The 14932-nt window shown below is 43.4% G+C and overlaps 1 protein-coding gene across 2 annotated transcripts in view; it reads left to right on the plus strand.

Moving 5' to 3' along the window:
- Nucleotides 1-5992: 5992 nt before the first annotated feature.
- The window catches only part of LOC140916925 (protein eva-1 homolog C-like), a 49187-nt gene continuing 40247 nt past the window's right edge, over nt 5993-14932 (plus strand). For both annotated transcript variants that reach the window (XM_073358824.1, XM_073358825.1), the window contains exon 1: nt 5993-6280. In XM_073358824.1, coding sequence (XP_073214925.1) covers nt 6172-6280 — 109 coding nt within the window. In that variant the 5' untranslated portion in view covers nt 5993-6171. The remainder of the gene's footprint in view (nt 6281-14932) is intronic.

Genomic DNA, 14932 nt, shown 5'->3' on the forward strand with positions numbered 1-14932 from the left:
GGACTAGGTTGGATATTAGGACACACTATTTCACTAGGAGGGTGGTGAAGCACTGGAATGGGTTACCTAGGGAGGTGGTGGAATCTCCATCCTTAGAGGTTTTTAAGGCCCGGCTTGACAAAGCCTTGGCTGGAATGATTTAGTTGGGGATTGGTCCTGCTTTGAGCAGGGGGTTGGACTAGATGACCTCCTGAGGTCTCTTCCAATCCTAATATTCTATGATTCTATAAAGTTATTTCATTAGAAAACCTGACCAACTTGCTTTTTCTCCAGAAGGGAAGGATGTTGTTACCGGCTGGCTGCCCTTCCCTTCCCCCTCCCCCCTTCCACCCCCACCTCCCATCCCCACCCTGAGATTCCTGATTAGAGCTAGAGCATCCACTAGGAAAACAAAAGTGAAGCCTCTCCATTACAGCAGGGGGCAATTTATTGGATGAAACTTTTTTTCAATGAAAAATGTGGATTTAGGTTGATCAAACCATGTCGTGAATTCAGGTCAAATTTACCGAATTGTTTCAGTTTAAAAAAAAAGCTTGGAAAGAAGCCAAAACATTTCCATTTGGGCTTTGAACTGACTTGTTTGTTTCAAATTTCACTTCACGCTGACTTTAAAAAAAGTTAAAAAATACCTCCGCTCAAAACCAAGCCATTTCCTCCCACCTTGAAACTAAACTTCATTGACTTTTCCCATGTGACCACTGAACCAAAAACTCAGTTATTTTCACAGATCTCCTGCCAGCCCTCATACTTCAGGACATAGGCTGAGCCCCAGCAGGGGTCGGAGAATGATGCTTCTGCCTGGAACAGCATTGCACACTTCAGTATTGTAGCAGCAGCACCCACTGTCAGCCACAGTGCACAGTGCTGGTCGATTCTGCTCTGGCTGCATGTATGGGCCAATGGCACAAGCCCCAGCCTTGGAATCAGGGGAGCTGTGCTCTGTAATGATAACTACTTGCAGTTATGCTATTCAGCAACTAGGGGGGCTATATTGAAAATTTCAGAAAGGCTGTGGTCTGTGGGATTAAGCAAAAATGGAGGCTTCACAGATTCCAAGGCCAGAAGAGACCATGTAGGCTACGTCTACACTAGGAGCTTGGGGTGTGATTTCCCTACTCGTGTACATATACTAACACTAGCTCTCATCGAACTAGTGTGAGTATAAATGGCAGCGCAGCTGCAGTAGTATTGGTAGCAGCAGCAGGGACACGGATTAGTCATGTACCCACCGGTTTCAGGTAGGTTTGTCCTAGGCATGGAAAATCAGTGCCTTTGCTGCTGCTACCATGGCTACACTGCTATTTGTGCTCATGCTAGCTCACTGAGAGCGAGCACGCATGTGTACATGAGGGCGGAATCACACCCTAAGCTCCTAGTGTAGATGCGACCCTGGTCTGACCGCCTGTACTACACAGGCAATATTTCAGAGTAGCAGCCATGTTAGTCTGTATTCGCAAAAAGAAAAGGAGGACTTGTGGCACCTTAGAGACCAACCAATTTATTTGAGCATGAGCTTTCGTGAGCTACACCTCACTTCATGCATCCGATGAATAAATTGGTTAGTCTCTAAGGTGCCTCAAGTACTCCTTTTCTCTTTACACAGGCAATAGAACTTCCCCCAAATAATTCCTGTTTGAACTAGAGCACATCTTTTAGAAAAGCATCCAATCTTGATTTAATGATGAAGCTGGAAACTCTGATGGAAAGCGGCTTGTTTGGTTTGCTGCTGTTTCCCCCTAATAAGTACTTGTTGTTTAAATCAGATGGTGGATTCATCCACTCTGACATTGACACTGAGTGTGATCTTGGACTAGTCCCTTCGCCTCTCCATGCCTTAGTTTCTCTATCTGTAGGATGGGGGCAAAAATCCCTTTCTAAAGTGCTCTGAGATAATAAGTGCCATGAAAGTGTTAAGTATGCTGAGGATTAGCTCACACGCAGCACACAGCCCCTGCTTCCTATCTTGAATGAGTCACCCCAGAGTCGCAGAGAGAATTCAGAGATTTCTGAAAATGAACATGCCACTGGTCAGAAAATAGCTATTGTAAGGACAGTTTGGTGACCAAAGTTGTCTGCTGCAGTGGAGCGCGTGGGAAGCATTTCTGTTCAGAGCTCCTGCTGTTATAGCATGGAGCCATAAGACACAGCCACTGGTATGGAGCATATCATCACCTGCCTGGTGATACCCTGCAGCTCTGAAGTTGTCCTCTGCTGTTCACCTCCTGCCCAAGGACAGGAAGGAAGAGACACTCTTTGAGGTATCTCACCCAGCCACCCACCTCCTGCGGCTGGCCTTGCAATAGCCTAGACACAGGAGATGCTCTTATTGTATATCAGGAGTATTACTTAAACCAATTGTAATGCTGCCCACACAGAAAGGGAACCTGTGTGTAGGGCACTGAGTTTGTTTCCTGTAGTGCTGACAGCCTCAGTTATCCCCTGCCTGCAGTGGCGCTGGGGTAGCAATGAACGCAGGTAAAACAGATGCAGGACAGCATCTGTATACTGATGTATGATGGCTGTGGGAGACATGAGTTCCCTGGTATGTAATTATAACAAGTACACTGACAGGCCCCAAGCAACATTTCACGGGGACCAGGGCAAACTCCTAACACTGGCCCCCATCCCATTCCACACAGACACATTAGTTAATGAAACAAAAAAATACTCTTTGATTTTTGAAATGGCAGAGATAGGCCTCGTTTCTTTACAACTTGCCTTTTCTGGCCTTTTTCATGGCAAAATCACGAACAACTTCACTAAAGTCAAGTTTTCTTTCAAGTTCACACTCAATAGACAAAACAGCAAGGTGACCTAAGCCTTCCTGCGCCTTAGTAGATTGGCTGCAGTTTCTGATGAGTGCTAGCTTGCTGAAACGTCTTTCAGCTTCTGCCACAGTCACTGGCAATGTGCAAAAAATTCATAGGGCTATGCACACCTCACTGAAAATTAGTTGTTGTTATGTGCTGTCAATCTCATTAAGTAAGATATGTGGTGGCAGCTTAAGTTCTTTTCCAAAAGTAGACTTGAAACCAGTCTTTTCTCTGTTGAAGGAAGTCCTACATTTGAGAAGAAATTCAGGGAAAACTACGGCCGTCAGTATCTTTTGGCATTGACTTTACTAGCTTCTGCATTACTCTGAAATTCAGTGCTCAAGACAGAATAGGCTTTTGATGAACAGAATCTGTAATGTATTTAGGTCACAATCCTGGAACTTTTAAAAATCATGGATCAGTATGGACTGCGACCCTATTCTCTCCTGTTTCCTGAACACCTTCCTCTGACACTGGTGGTGCTGGTGGCGATATTACTCGGCTATCTTGGGAAGTCATTATCTTGGAATCACAAGATTCATCTGGCTGCTTGTCTTCATCACTTTCCACAGTCTCTATATTGAAATCCCTTTCACCTTGCTGGTTCTTTCATCCAGTTCCCCAGTTTGGGCATTGCTTGAGCTAAACTGTTTACAGGTCTTGTTTGTCTTCAAAAACTGGAGGCTTGATTGGAGACCTTTATCTTCTCTTCCCCTCCCTCCCCCCCGCCCCCCCGCTTTCTTTATGCTCCTGATATTCCTGGCTTTTTGATTTGTATTGATAGCCAGACATGGCAGTATTGAACATATATTAATAATACACCAGTGACAAATGCTCTCTAGGCACTCTGGAAGTACTGTTTCCTGTCCCTGGGATCTTGTCTCAGCCCTTCTAGGCACCCTGGAGGACCAGCTCCCTATTCGGAATATTGCTTCTGTTAAGTAGCTCCGGTAAATCTCAGCAGATCTTGCTAGATCTGGATGCCGCATGGATACAAACAGACTCACCGGGATGATATAATTAACATATAAATAACATTTAGTCATTTAGTAACATGTAAACATATTTAGTAACATATAAATAACATTTAGTCAAATGCAATTTAGCCTGAATTTTTTTTCTCATGGAGACAGGCTTGTGGCCCTCTAGCCTGGCCCCTTGTTGGACCAGGCCCTGGTAGAGTACCCATTTTCCCGCCTTTACTTGGGCCTGCCCACAGAGGTATAACAAAGAGGGGAGCACAGTACATTTGGGGTGAGCTTGGAATCAGTACACTGAGACACAGCCTGGACAGGAACTCTCATAAACTGACACAGAACCGTGGCAGGGTCTCACAATGCGATGGAGCAATAGGTGTGCTGTGGGCAACAGTACACAGTGATCTAAAGTAGGAGAAAAGGGAAGTGCACTAATTCTGGGCTGTTTATCTGGAACCTGAGTCATGGGAAGGGTGACCACCCATCCTGAATTGTGTGGGACAGTCCCGAAATGCAGACTTCAAGTCGCAGTCCCAGGCTGAATGACTCTGGGACAGCATTTGTCCCGGATTCCCTGTGGCACTGCCCATGCCTGCCTGAGGCACAGGGGTGGCACCAGCCTCTTCACAGTGGAGGCAGGGGCTGAAGTGGGCCTTAGCCCCCCCTTCACCATGAGGCCCCGCTCCTCCTCTTCCCCCTGATGTCTTGCTCCCTGGCCAGGCCAGAAGCCAGAGCCAGGCTGTGGTAAGAGCTGCAACAGATAATGCTGCACAAACATTTCCCATCTGGTATTTGTAATCAGGGTATCCACAAGGGGAAAACCTGATTTTAAGAGTTATGCTTGTCCAGTAGGGGAACAGAAACAAAACTACGTGACCAATCAAAACAGCACAGCTACTGAATAGTCCAACAAACTGGTCCAAAGGAGGTGCTGATACAAATTATTTGATAAACAATTTAGAGTCATAAATAAATCTAAGGACACTGCAGTCAGTTCTTGAGCAAGAAAAGGCAATTTTATGTACTATATACTGGGCAATAACATGAGAACGCTCCTGATTTCTGAAACTAACCTGGCTCTTTCTAAAGAGACCTTTTTACAGAGATGCTGCAGCTAGCATGCCAACCATGTGCACACAGACTGACTTCCTTCTCCAAACTCTTCCCTACTGCCCCCGGTGCTCCCCTCTCCAAGTTCCTTGCAGGTTGCTGCAAGTGACATTTTCCAGGTAAATTGCTTGATACCACGGAGTCACGGATTTCTAACAGCCACGTGAGAGCTCTTTAAAGAGTTGTGCCAGTGCCCTTGTCCTTGACACTGTTGTCTTGTCTTTCTGGTGCTGACCTCAGATTCTAAGCAGCTGATTCTCTGGACTTTGGAGGAAATCCTTTGCTTTGGGCTTATCAAAGTTCTGCAGCTGAAGTAACAGCCCACGTTGTAACCCTTTCAGACTGCCAGGCATAACAACAATGTGTTGAAGATTTTCCCCCACTTGTGAAAGTGCTGTGTGTCCTGAGTGCCCCCAAAAAGTCAGTTCAATGCCTCAGGCAAATTACTGATTTCTCAGCAGGGGAGGGTGGGGAGAGCAGCTGTGGATGGATAGAGGCAGCTAGAATTGCATATAGAGTGGTAGAAGCTCTGGGGCTTTACCGCTGCCAGGGAGAACCAGCCCACTTGCTCTCCCTGAGTGAATTTTCATGCAAGGAATCATTTTATGAGCATTTGTGAGGTTGGTGCAGGGTGCACATTTCCTCTGGAAAATGCCTCTTTGTGTGGCAGGCAGCTGCCTGGCACCATTCCATTAAATGCAAAATGGAGACTAACTGGACATTTGCTGAGATGGAGATTATATATATTTAATATCTTTATTCATGGTTTAAACAGGGAAAATGGCTTTTCGTCTTTCTGAGAAACTAGAGGTGTAAGCTAGAAATCTGGCAAGTACATGAAACCCTGATTTGTGGAGAGACGTTGTTTGCGTTTGGCAGTGAAAACTCTGTGCACCCTGCTCCGTGGCACAATTCCCCACCAGGTCTTGCTGCAGAATTCCAGTGGACCTTTGTTGTGACATAGTCCTCCTTTTAAAGTGCGTGTGGTGGTGGTGGTGGGAAAGACATCCTAGCTGTGAGAATGAGACTTTACTGGTTAATGAATGAGTCATTTTCTCATTGAAGGGAGAGAGACGCGCGCGCACACACACACACACACACACACACACAAGTTCCTAATAATTCTGGCAATGAAAAGAACCAACCCATTGTTAATGGACAATAGGAGCCTCTGAGCTACAGTACCAGCAACAACGAAAGATGAGATCCCACCCGGACTGGAGTCACGGTGGCTCTGGCACCCAGGCGACAGGGAATCTGGGACAAGCTACATGATGACTGTGTCTCAGCGGTTGCTTGGGGCTCGGGTCTCATGTCTGGGGGCACTGCTGGGCTTCCTTTTCTTCTCAACAGTGCTGAAGGCAGCCCCTGAGTTCTCAGGTGAGTTTGTGAGATGGCACAGTGGAGGGTGAGGGTAGGTTGTAGGGAGAAGAATCTTCTTAAGTCTTAGCCCTGTTATCGCTACCACTTCTTAGCAGACAGTGAATGAGGATGGGGTGGGGTGGAGATGGGTGGACAATTTCCTCTAATTGTACACCCAAGAGATCAGATTCTCAGACCTATCCAGGGAGGGATTCCCACCAGTGCAGATGCAGAGGTAGGGCAGGGTTATATTTGTCAGAGGTGTGGGGGTGGCACAGGCTGTATTTAGTTCTGGTGAGTCAGGGAATGAGTGACACAAACAAACACACCCCGTCTGAGTTCAAGACGGCTGTGATTCACCAGCAAGACTATTCTCCGTCTGACCCAGATCAGACCCCGAAGCAAACAATACCTTCCCTGAGCTCTGGCCATTCTGTGTTTGCTACAAATGGTCTAGGAGAAGGGCCCTGACTGCCACTGCTGCTGCTGGCCAAGTTAGAATGACGAAGTCACAAAGCAGAAAATTAATTCTAGGACGATCCCTTATGTGAGAAGAGAATCAATGAGGCTTTAACCCCAGTGACATTTCCTCCCTGCCCCGTGGAGGTTTGGGCATAGTACGAGTGAGCTGTGAGGCACAGAGACAAAGCCGAGCAGCCTTTAGAACTCACATGTCATAGTGTGACGGGGACCTTGAAGAAGGAGTTGATTCCAATGCACCTGTGACTGGCCAGTTGCCTTCCAGTTGGGCTTAAGGGAAGGCACCTGGGGCTGAGGGGGAGGAAGACAGGAAGGGGCAGGGGAGAGCTTCCTCAGAACACAGACAGAAGGAACAGAGACTAGCCCCAGAGAGAGAGAGTTGCAGGAAGCCTGGAGAAGAAGAGTAACTGTGGCTGCTGGGGTGAGTTCTGTGGAAGGCCATGGGGAGGACTGGCTAGAGCTGGAGAAACCTGCCAAGTTGTGGGAAAGTTGCTGCAGAGGCCCCTGAGAATGAGGGGAAGACCCAGTTTGGTCAGTGTGTGCTGGGCACAGGAATAAGAAGATGGTCCTCGAGGGAGGTTCCCCTGAGTGAAGTGGGGCACACAGATGAGGAGCCCTGGGGCAGTGGAGCCTTGAGGGGGGCCCTCTCACAGGAGACCTCACGTGGGGCTACAGGAGAAGGCTGAGCTCCAAATCTTCAAGGAAGAGCAAGGCTTAATGGCTTCAATGCTCATGGGAGAGCAGCAGGTCTGGGAACTCTCAGGTGGAGGCCTGGAGAGTGAGGCCCTGGGACAGGGGAATGGAACTGGGACCGAGAGGTTAATGACTCAGGTGAGAGATCTGGGAACAGACCTTTGTATAGGATTGAAGAGCTGGTGCATTGTGAGTGCATTTTACTGAGGGGTTTTGTTTTACCATGAAGGATCCGCAGACTGTTGCCCTTTCTATGACTAAAAGGGTTTGCATTTGCCACAGAGGGAGAGAATATTCCTTTGTGTGTGTGACACTCTGGGGAAACTCTGGCAGGTACAACCTGACCCTGGAGGGCACCCAAGTCGGGGGAGCCCAGTGATGCCATATATATTTAGGACATTCATTTGAGCAGTGTTTTGCTTCTGTGAAATGAACAGGATGAAATGAGGGGTTGGGTAGAGCACAGCCACAAATGGAGTCTCTGGCTGGGACGAGAGAGCTGGAATTTTTCATTGTGCAGGGGTTCAGATGGGCAGTGATTTGGATTCTAATGCCTGGATTTGAACCAGCACCCTTGCACTGCAGGTAGTCTTTGGGGGCTGCTTACACCGGCTTCAAGGTCCTTTCATGGTGCTGGAGTAACAGATAGGGGTTTCTTAGAGCAATTAAATGTCTGGCCCTAGAATTTATGAGCCCAGCTAAATGTATCCCCTCTGGGCTCAATGGTTCCGAGCACCCAAACTCCTGTGACTTCAGTGGAGCTACAGCCATTTATGCAAGTAGAGAAACTGGCCCTACTATGTGACCATTACAGTTTGTGACATTTCTCCAACTAAGCTCAGTCAAACTCCAGCTCAGCCTCTAGAGATTTGTGCCTAGCCAGAAAGAGCAAAATGTTTCCCCCCACCTTTGTCCAAAGACTCCTGGACCAAAAAGTGTTTGAGCGAAACCCAGCTGCTTCCCATTTTGTGGTAAACTGAAACCTGCTGTGTATTTTTGGGTTTCACAGTAAACAGCCCAGGGCTAGTAGGATAATAAACTGAACTGCCTGCCTTTCATTAAACCTAAGCATCTTGTAGAAGCATTAATGCATATCAAGATGTTAATAAGAATAACAGATGGGGCTGCAGTAAGATAAGAGGAAATGGCTTCATCAGGCACGGTTATGGTAACTTCATAACCACGAGAAGAGGGACTGAGTCACTGGAACCTCAAGGCAGGAACAAGTCCCTGCAAGCCCCATTCCTTAAAACAAATGTATGGACTGAAGTCTGTTTAATTCTAACACTCCTAAAACAATATACCCCAATCCGCCCGCAGCTGTGAAAGCAGAGGCTGGATTCTGGTATTACGCAATATACCATGTACCCACGTTCCACCAGTGCCTTCACCAGCTTTGGCCTCATTTCAGATTTCATTTTAAAATAAAAGTTTTTAGTCCTAATGGTTGTAAAGAAAACTGTTGAACTGTCAGGACAATCATTGCTGGGAGGTGCCAGCTACAAGAGAGAGTGGGAGTTGGGAGCACACTGCAGTATTGAATCATTTTTGAATGCTTGGCATCAGGCACCTAAAATCACGAGACTAAAGAAAAGCCCAATACAATTTATATATATTTGGATTATTAGATGCCTTTTGAGTTTTCAGCTTTTAGGGTGCCCTCAGATCATGTTTTCAAGCTTTTCTCTGTGACCATCAGGGCTAGAAACGTACTTTAAAAAAAAAAAAAAAAGCTGAGAGTTCCATATAGTCACTTGACTCCAGGAATTGGAGCTTTAAGAAACCATCAAACGTCATGAAGCTCATGATAAAATCGTGAGAGTTGGCAACAATTAAGTTGTCATTGTAAGCTCAGTTGGCCATTCAATATACATAGAAGTTTAAAGAACAGGTCAGCACCATGTATGGCAGGCTATCAAGCAATGAAATCTCTCTTGTTTGGACCACACTTGGAGGTGGTGTGGGCTGCCAAAAGTGTGATTTTCCCCCTCTCTCTCTCTCACACACACACACACACACCCTCCTGGACCTGTGAGACCATTTGAACTACAGTTCCCAGAATGCTCCTGTTCTAAGGAATTTAGGAATTCCAGACTGGATTTAAAAAAAATCGTTTGGGACCTGAAAAAGCAGGAAAGCTTGTTTTTCTTTTCCAGATTATGGAATTGGATTTTTTTTATTTAAATCAGATTTTTTGATACAATACGTTTTGAGGAAAAGACCTATCTAAAGATAGTTTTAATTAAGATACATTATAGCTCAATGATATCTCATAATGGACTAGGGATTATAAATTCTAATTCTATAGTATGAGACAATATATTCATGTAATGTTTATGAAAAGTTTTGTAAATGAGTTCCAATAATTCATGGATTAGGGACCCAATTTTATGGGGTTCCAGGGGCTTCTGTATAGATTATTTAGGTTAATCTTTCTATCTACCCAATGGGACTCAGTGCTCAGTCTAGAAGATACCATCAGAGATGCTTAGTTTTGCCATTCTCAAACTGTGGATTTTGTGTCTCCAGAGATAACATGCTTGTTAACAGCAAAAATGTTTTTAAATAAATTAATATATAGAGGTGAGAAATAATAGACTTCAACCCTATTGTCCTTCTGCAAATTTGTGTACACAGAGTCAATCCCTTACCTCTCTTTAAAAATGCAAAGTTTCAAAAAGTTCAATGAATAGAAGATTGTTGGGGGCAGAATAGGTCTGGACAAGGAGAAGAAGTCTGGAGATAAATGTGAGAAGGGAGGGACAGGCAGTAGACACAAAAGTGAAACTGTTTGAGCAGCATATTCCAGAAGTCTTGAGGTCTTTCTGAGTGTAGCCTTCATTGATTTGAGCTCTACCATACCATTCTCTCATTAGAAGGGAAAACCTATAATGGCAGCAGGCCGTAAAAGAGACCCAGTTTGGTAATAAGAACCATTCAAGAAATATATGTTTGCTGATGATCTTTTAAAGAAAGACACACCAGTGAACTGGTAGAATCACTTAAGCGCTTGGATTCAGAGACTGTTGAAATGATAATCTCACTTTTAACAGCAGTAGTTTCTTCTGCCGGTGTAGAAAGAATATTTTCTTCCTTTGGACTAATTCATTCCAAACTGAGAAATCGTTTGGGACCTGAAAAAGCAGGAAAGCTTGTTTTTCTTTTCCAGATTATGAACAAACAGGAAAATGAAGGTGAAGACGACTGAGTTAGCTACAGAAGCCTATATGGCTGACATAGTCGATTTAATTTCTTTTTTTTTAATATTTCATTTAAGTATTTTAGTTAAAAACAATTTTAACAGAAACAAACCTGATTTTAAAAAACTTGAATGTTTAACTAAATTCAAAAATTAATATGCTTGTTTTGTTAAAATATTATTTTTGCTGTTGAAGAAAAAAATCCAGAATTCATAACGTTGTTGTTTTAGTTAAATAAAAAATTTAAATGTCTGTCTGATGATGTTCTCCTCCTAATACAGCATGGCAAGAAAATCCTCCAAATATTAATGATTAACCTATTGAACTGGAGATAGTTCACCTCCCAATGACTTCATAAATATCTGCTTCAATTACCTTTGGTAAATGAAATAACCAAGCAATCATTCATTTTCTGATATAGCTGTAAAACTAATCTGAAAAGTTGTCAAAATAAATCACTTAAAAATGTATAGTGTGTACCTTCTAAAAATGAAACCTACATCTATCTCTGAGTTGTGAAGAATATGTATTAAGGTTACAACAACCAACAAGAATGCACTTTTATGTAGAAATCCATGATTAAATCTAGTCTTCCTGACTAGTGATTTAAATCAAATCCACCCTGCTTCAGAGGAAGGTACAAGAAACTCTACAGTAGGTGGTTGGGTGATAATCTGTCCCCCAGAAAGATCTCTTCCTGATCCCTAATAGTTAGAGGTTGTCTTAAACCCTGAAGCAGGAAGTTTTATATCCCTTCCTATATTCTTGTTCTTATCATTAATTCTGCTGTTTCCATAGTCTTGTTATATGTATAAATGTCCAATCCCCCTTTGAATCTTGCTATTTAAGGGTTTTTTTAAAAATAACTTATGGTTCTGGTTCCTGAATAATTTATTACAGCAAATGTAATAATATGTGCTCACTGGGCCAAATCTTGCTAATGTAGGCACTCCAACAGCTGGAGATGGGACACTAGATGGGAAGGACTCTAAGTTACTACAGATAATTTTTTCCCAGGTGTCTGGTGGTAGGTCTTGTTGGCGAGAATCCAGCTCCTCTCAGTTCCCAGACACAGTTCACTGGAAAATAACAGTCCAGAGTCCAGTCTACAAGCAATTCAGTGAGTTTATGGAGTTAAGCAAGCCAACGCATTCCAAAGCCCTTCACACCAGTTAGGCTAACTCTATACGCTGATAGAGTTTTCCTTTTCCCCTCCCCCAACTACAGTTCAATATGCTAATATGCTACCCCCTTCTTCTCCTAAGCCCTAGCTTTGCACACTGATGGAGCTCCCTCTTCCCCCTCCCCCCCTTCTTGGCAAACTTAATTATATTTTTAGTTCCCCTCCCCTGGTACCACTCCTTCCAATATATGGTCGTGTTCTGTTCTGAGAGGTCTTGAGTCTAGGGGGGATGAGTACCTCTTTTGTACCTGATGGGAGGGGTAAGGAGCAGGGTTTCTTTTGGCCATGGTCACTTTCTTGCAGACTTTGCGTCTCCTTCTTATACCCTCCCACTGCTTGATTAGCCCCTTATCTTCCCTTGTTACTGAAAGGCAAGGCTACCCACTTGTGGTGGGAGGAGGGAGTGCAGCCTTGTACTTTCACATATTTTCTTGCTTGCTTGTTCAGCCGGTTTAAACTAAAAGCAAGGCCAGAAGCAAGATTATTGTTTAGTCTCTATCCTATTTATTTCACATTCTCCTAACAGGTCTCACCTACATGCCCAGTGTCTAACAGGTTGCTGTATTTGGGGTCAGGAAGGAATTTTCCCCTGGGTCAGATTGGCAGAGACCATGGAGGGGTTTTGCTTCCTCTGAAGTGTGGGGTCAGGGTCACTTGCTGGTTTGAACTAGAGTAAATGGTGGGTTCTCTGTAAATTGAAGTCTTTAAATCAAGATTTAAATAGTTTGGTCACCACAAAGCTGCATTTTTCTGGTGAATTTACTATTCGACCAAAAAATTTCTCCCAGTTCTAGTGCAGCCACACTGAAGTCGATGGTTGCAAAGGGCCAAATTTTGTGTTCAGTTACACCAGTGTAAATCCCTAGTGACTCTGTTGACTTCAGGATTTGGCTCATAAGTCAAGTACATTGGTGCATTCTTACACCTGGGCTGAATTTGGCCTGGTATGTTTTAAATGCCCACAAATTATTGAGCTTGTTAGAGTTGACTTACATAGTTGGAAAGAATAAGTCTATCCACTTCAGGAATCAGTGGATGAATGTCTATAACCAGGATTATGCAGAAGGTCAGATTAATTGATTCCAAGGTCCAAAGGACCATTGTGATCATCTAGTCTGATCTCCTGTATAACACAGGCCAGGGACCTGCCCCAAAATAATTCCTAGAGCAGATTTCTTAGAAAAAACATCCAATCTTGATTTTAAAATGGTCAGCAATGCAGGAATCCACAATGACACTTGATAAATTATTCCAAGGATGAATTATTCTCACTGTTAAAATTTATGCTTTATTTCCAGTCTGAAATTGTCCAGCTTCAATTTCTAGCCACTGAATTGTGTTACACCTTTCTGTGCTAGTCTGAAGAGCACATATTAAATATCTGTTTCTCATGTAGATACTTGTAGACAGTGATCCAGTCACCCCTTCACCTCTTCTTTGTCAAACTAAAAAGATTGAGTTCTTTGAGTCTATCACTCTGAGGTAGGTTTTCTGATCCTTTAATTGTTCTCGTGGCTCTTCTCTGAACCCTCTGCAATTTATCAACATCCTTCTTGAATTGTGGACTCCAGAACTGGACACAGTGTTCCAGCAGTGGTTGCACCAATGCCAAACAGAGAGGTAAAATAACCTCTCTAGTCTTACTCTAGATTCCCCTGTTTATGCATCCCAGGATTACATTAGCTCTTTTGACCACAGCATCACATTGAGTGCTCCTGTTCAGCTGATTATCCACGACAGCCCCCAAATCTTTTTCAGAGTCACTGATTGCCAGGATAGAGTCCCCCAGCCTGTAAGTGAGGACTGCATTCTTTGTTCCTAGATGTATACATCTACGTTTAGCTGTATTAAAATGTACATTGTTTGCTTGCATCTAGTTTACCTAGTGATCCCACTCTCTCTGTCAGTGACCTGTCCTTGTCATTGTTTATTCCTCTCCCAATTTTTGTCTCATCTGCAAACTTTATCAGTGATGATTTTGTTTTCTTCCAAGCAGGGCTGTCAAGCAATTAAAAAAAATTAATCACACAATAAAAAAATTAATTGCATGATTAATCGTGCTGTTAAACAATAATAGAATACCATTTAAATATTTTTGGATGTTTTCTACATTTTCAAATATATTGATTTCAATTACAACACAGAATACAAAGTGTACAGTACTCACTTTATATTTTTGAATACAAATATTTGCACTGTAAAAATGATAAAATAAATAGTATTTTTCAATTCTCCCATTACACGTACTGTAGTGCAACCTCTATGTCATGAAAGTTGAAATTACAAATGAAGAATTATGTACAAAAAATAACTACTTTGTTTTTGAATGCAGTATAAAACTGTAGCCCCTACAAGTCCACTCAGTCCTACTTCTTGTGCAGCCAATCACTCAGACAAACAAGTTTGTTCACATTTGCGGGAGATAATGCTGCCCGCTTCTTGTATACAATGTCACCTGAAAGTCAGAACAGGCATTCGCATGGCACTGTTGTAGCTGGTGTTACAAGATATTTATGTGCCAGATGCGCTAAAGATTCATATGTCTATTCATGCTTCAACCACCATTCCAGAGGACATATGTCCATGTTGATGACAGGTTCTGCTCGATAATGAATCAAAGTAGTGTGGACCGATGCATGCTCATTTTCATCATCTGAGTCAGATGCCACTGGCAGATGGTTGATTTTCTTTTTTGGAGATTCAGGATCTGTTGTTTCCACATTGGAGTGTTGCTCTTTTAAAACTTCTGAAAGCATGCTACACATCTAGTCCCTCTCAGATTTTGGAAGGCACTTCAGATTCTTAAACCTTGGGTCAAGGGCTGTATTTATTTTTAGAAATCTCACATTGGTACCTTCTTTGCTTTTTGTCAAATCTGCAATGACAAATGAACAACATGTGCTGGGTCATCATCTGAGATTGCTATAACATGAAATACATGACAGAATGTGGGTAAAACAGAGCAGGAGACATATAATTCTCCCCCAAGGAGTTCAGTCACAAATTTTTAATTAATGCATAATTTTTTTAAAGAGCATCATCAGCATGGAAGCATATCCTCTGGAATGGTGGCCAAACCATGAAGGGGCATACAAATGTTTAGCATATCTGGCA

This window comes from Lepidochelys kempii, chromosome 9, assembly GCF_965140265.1.
Source record: "Lepidochelys kempii isolate rLepKem1 chromosome 9, rLepKem1.hap2, whole genome shotgun sequence".
In the NCBI taxonomy this organism is placed as follows: Eukaryota; Metazoa; Chordata; order Testudines; family Cheloniidae; genus Lepidochelys; species Lepidochelys kempii.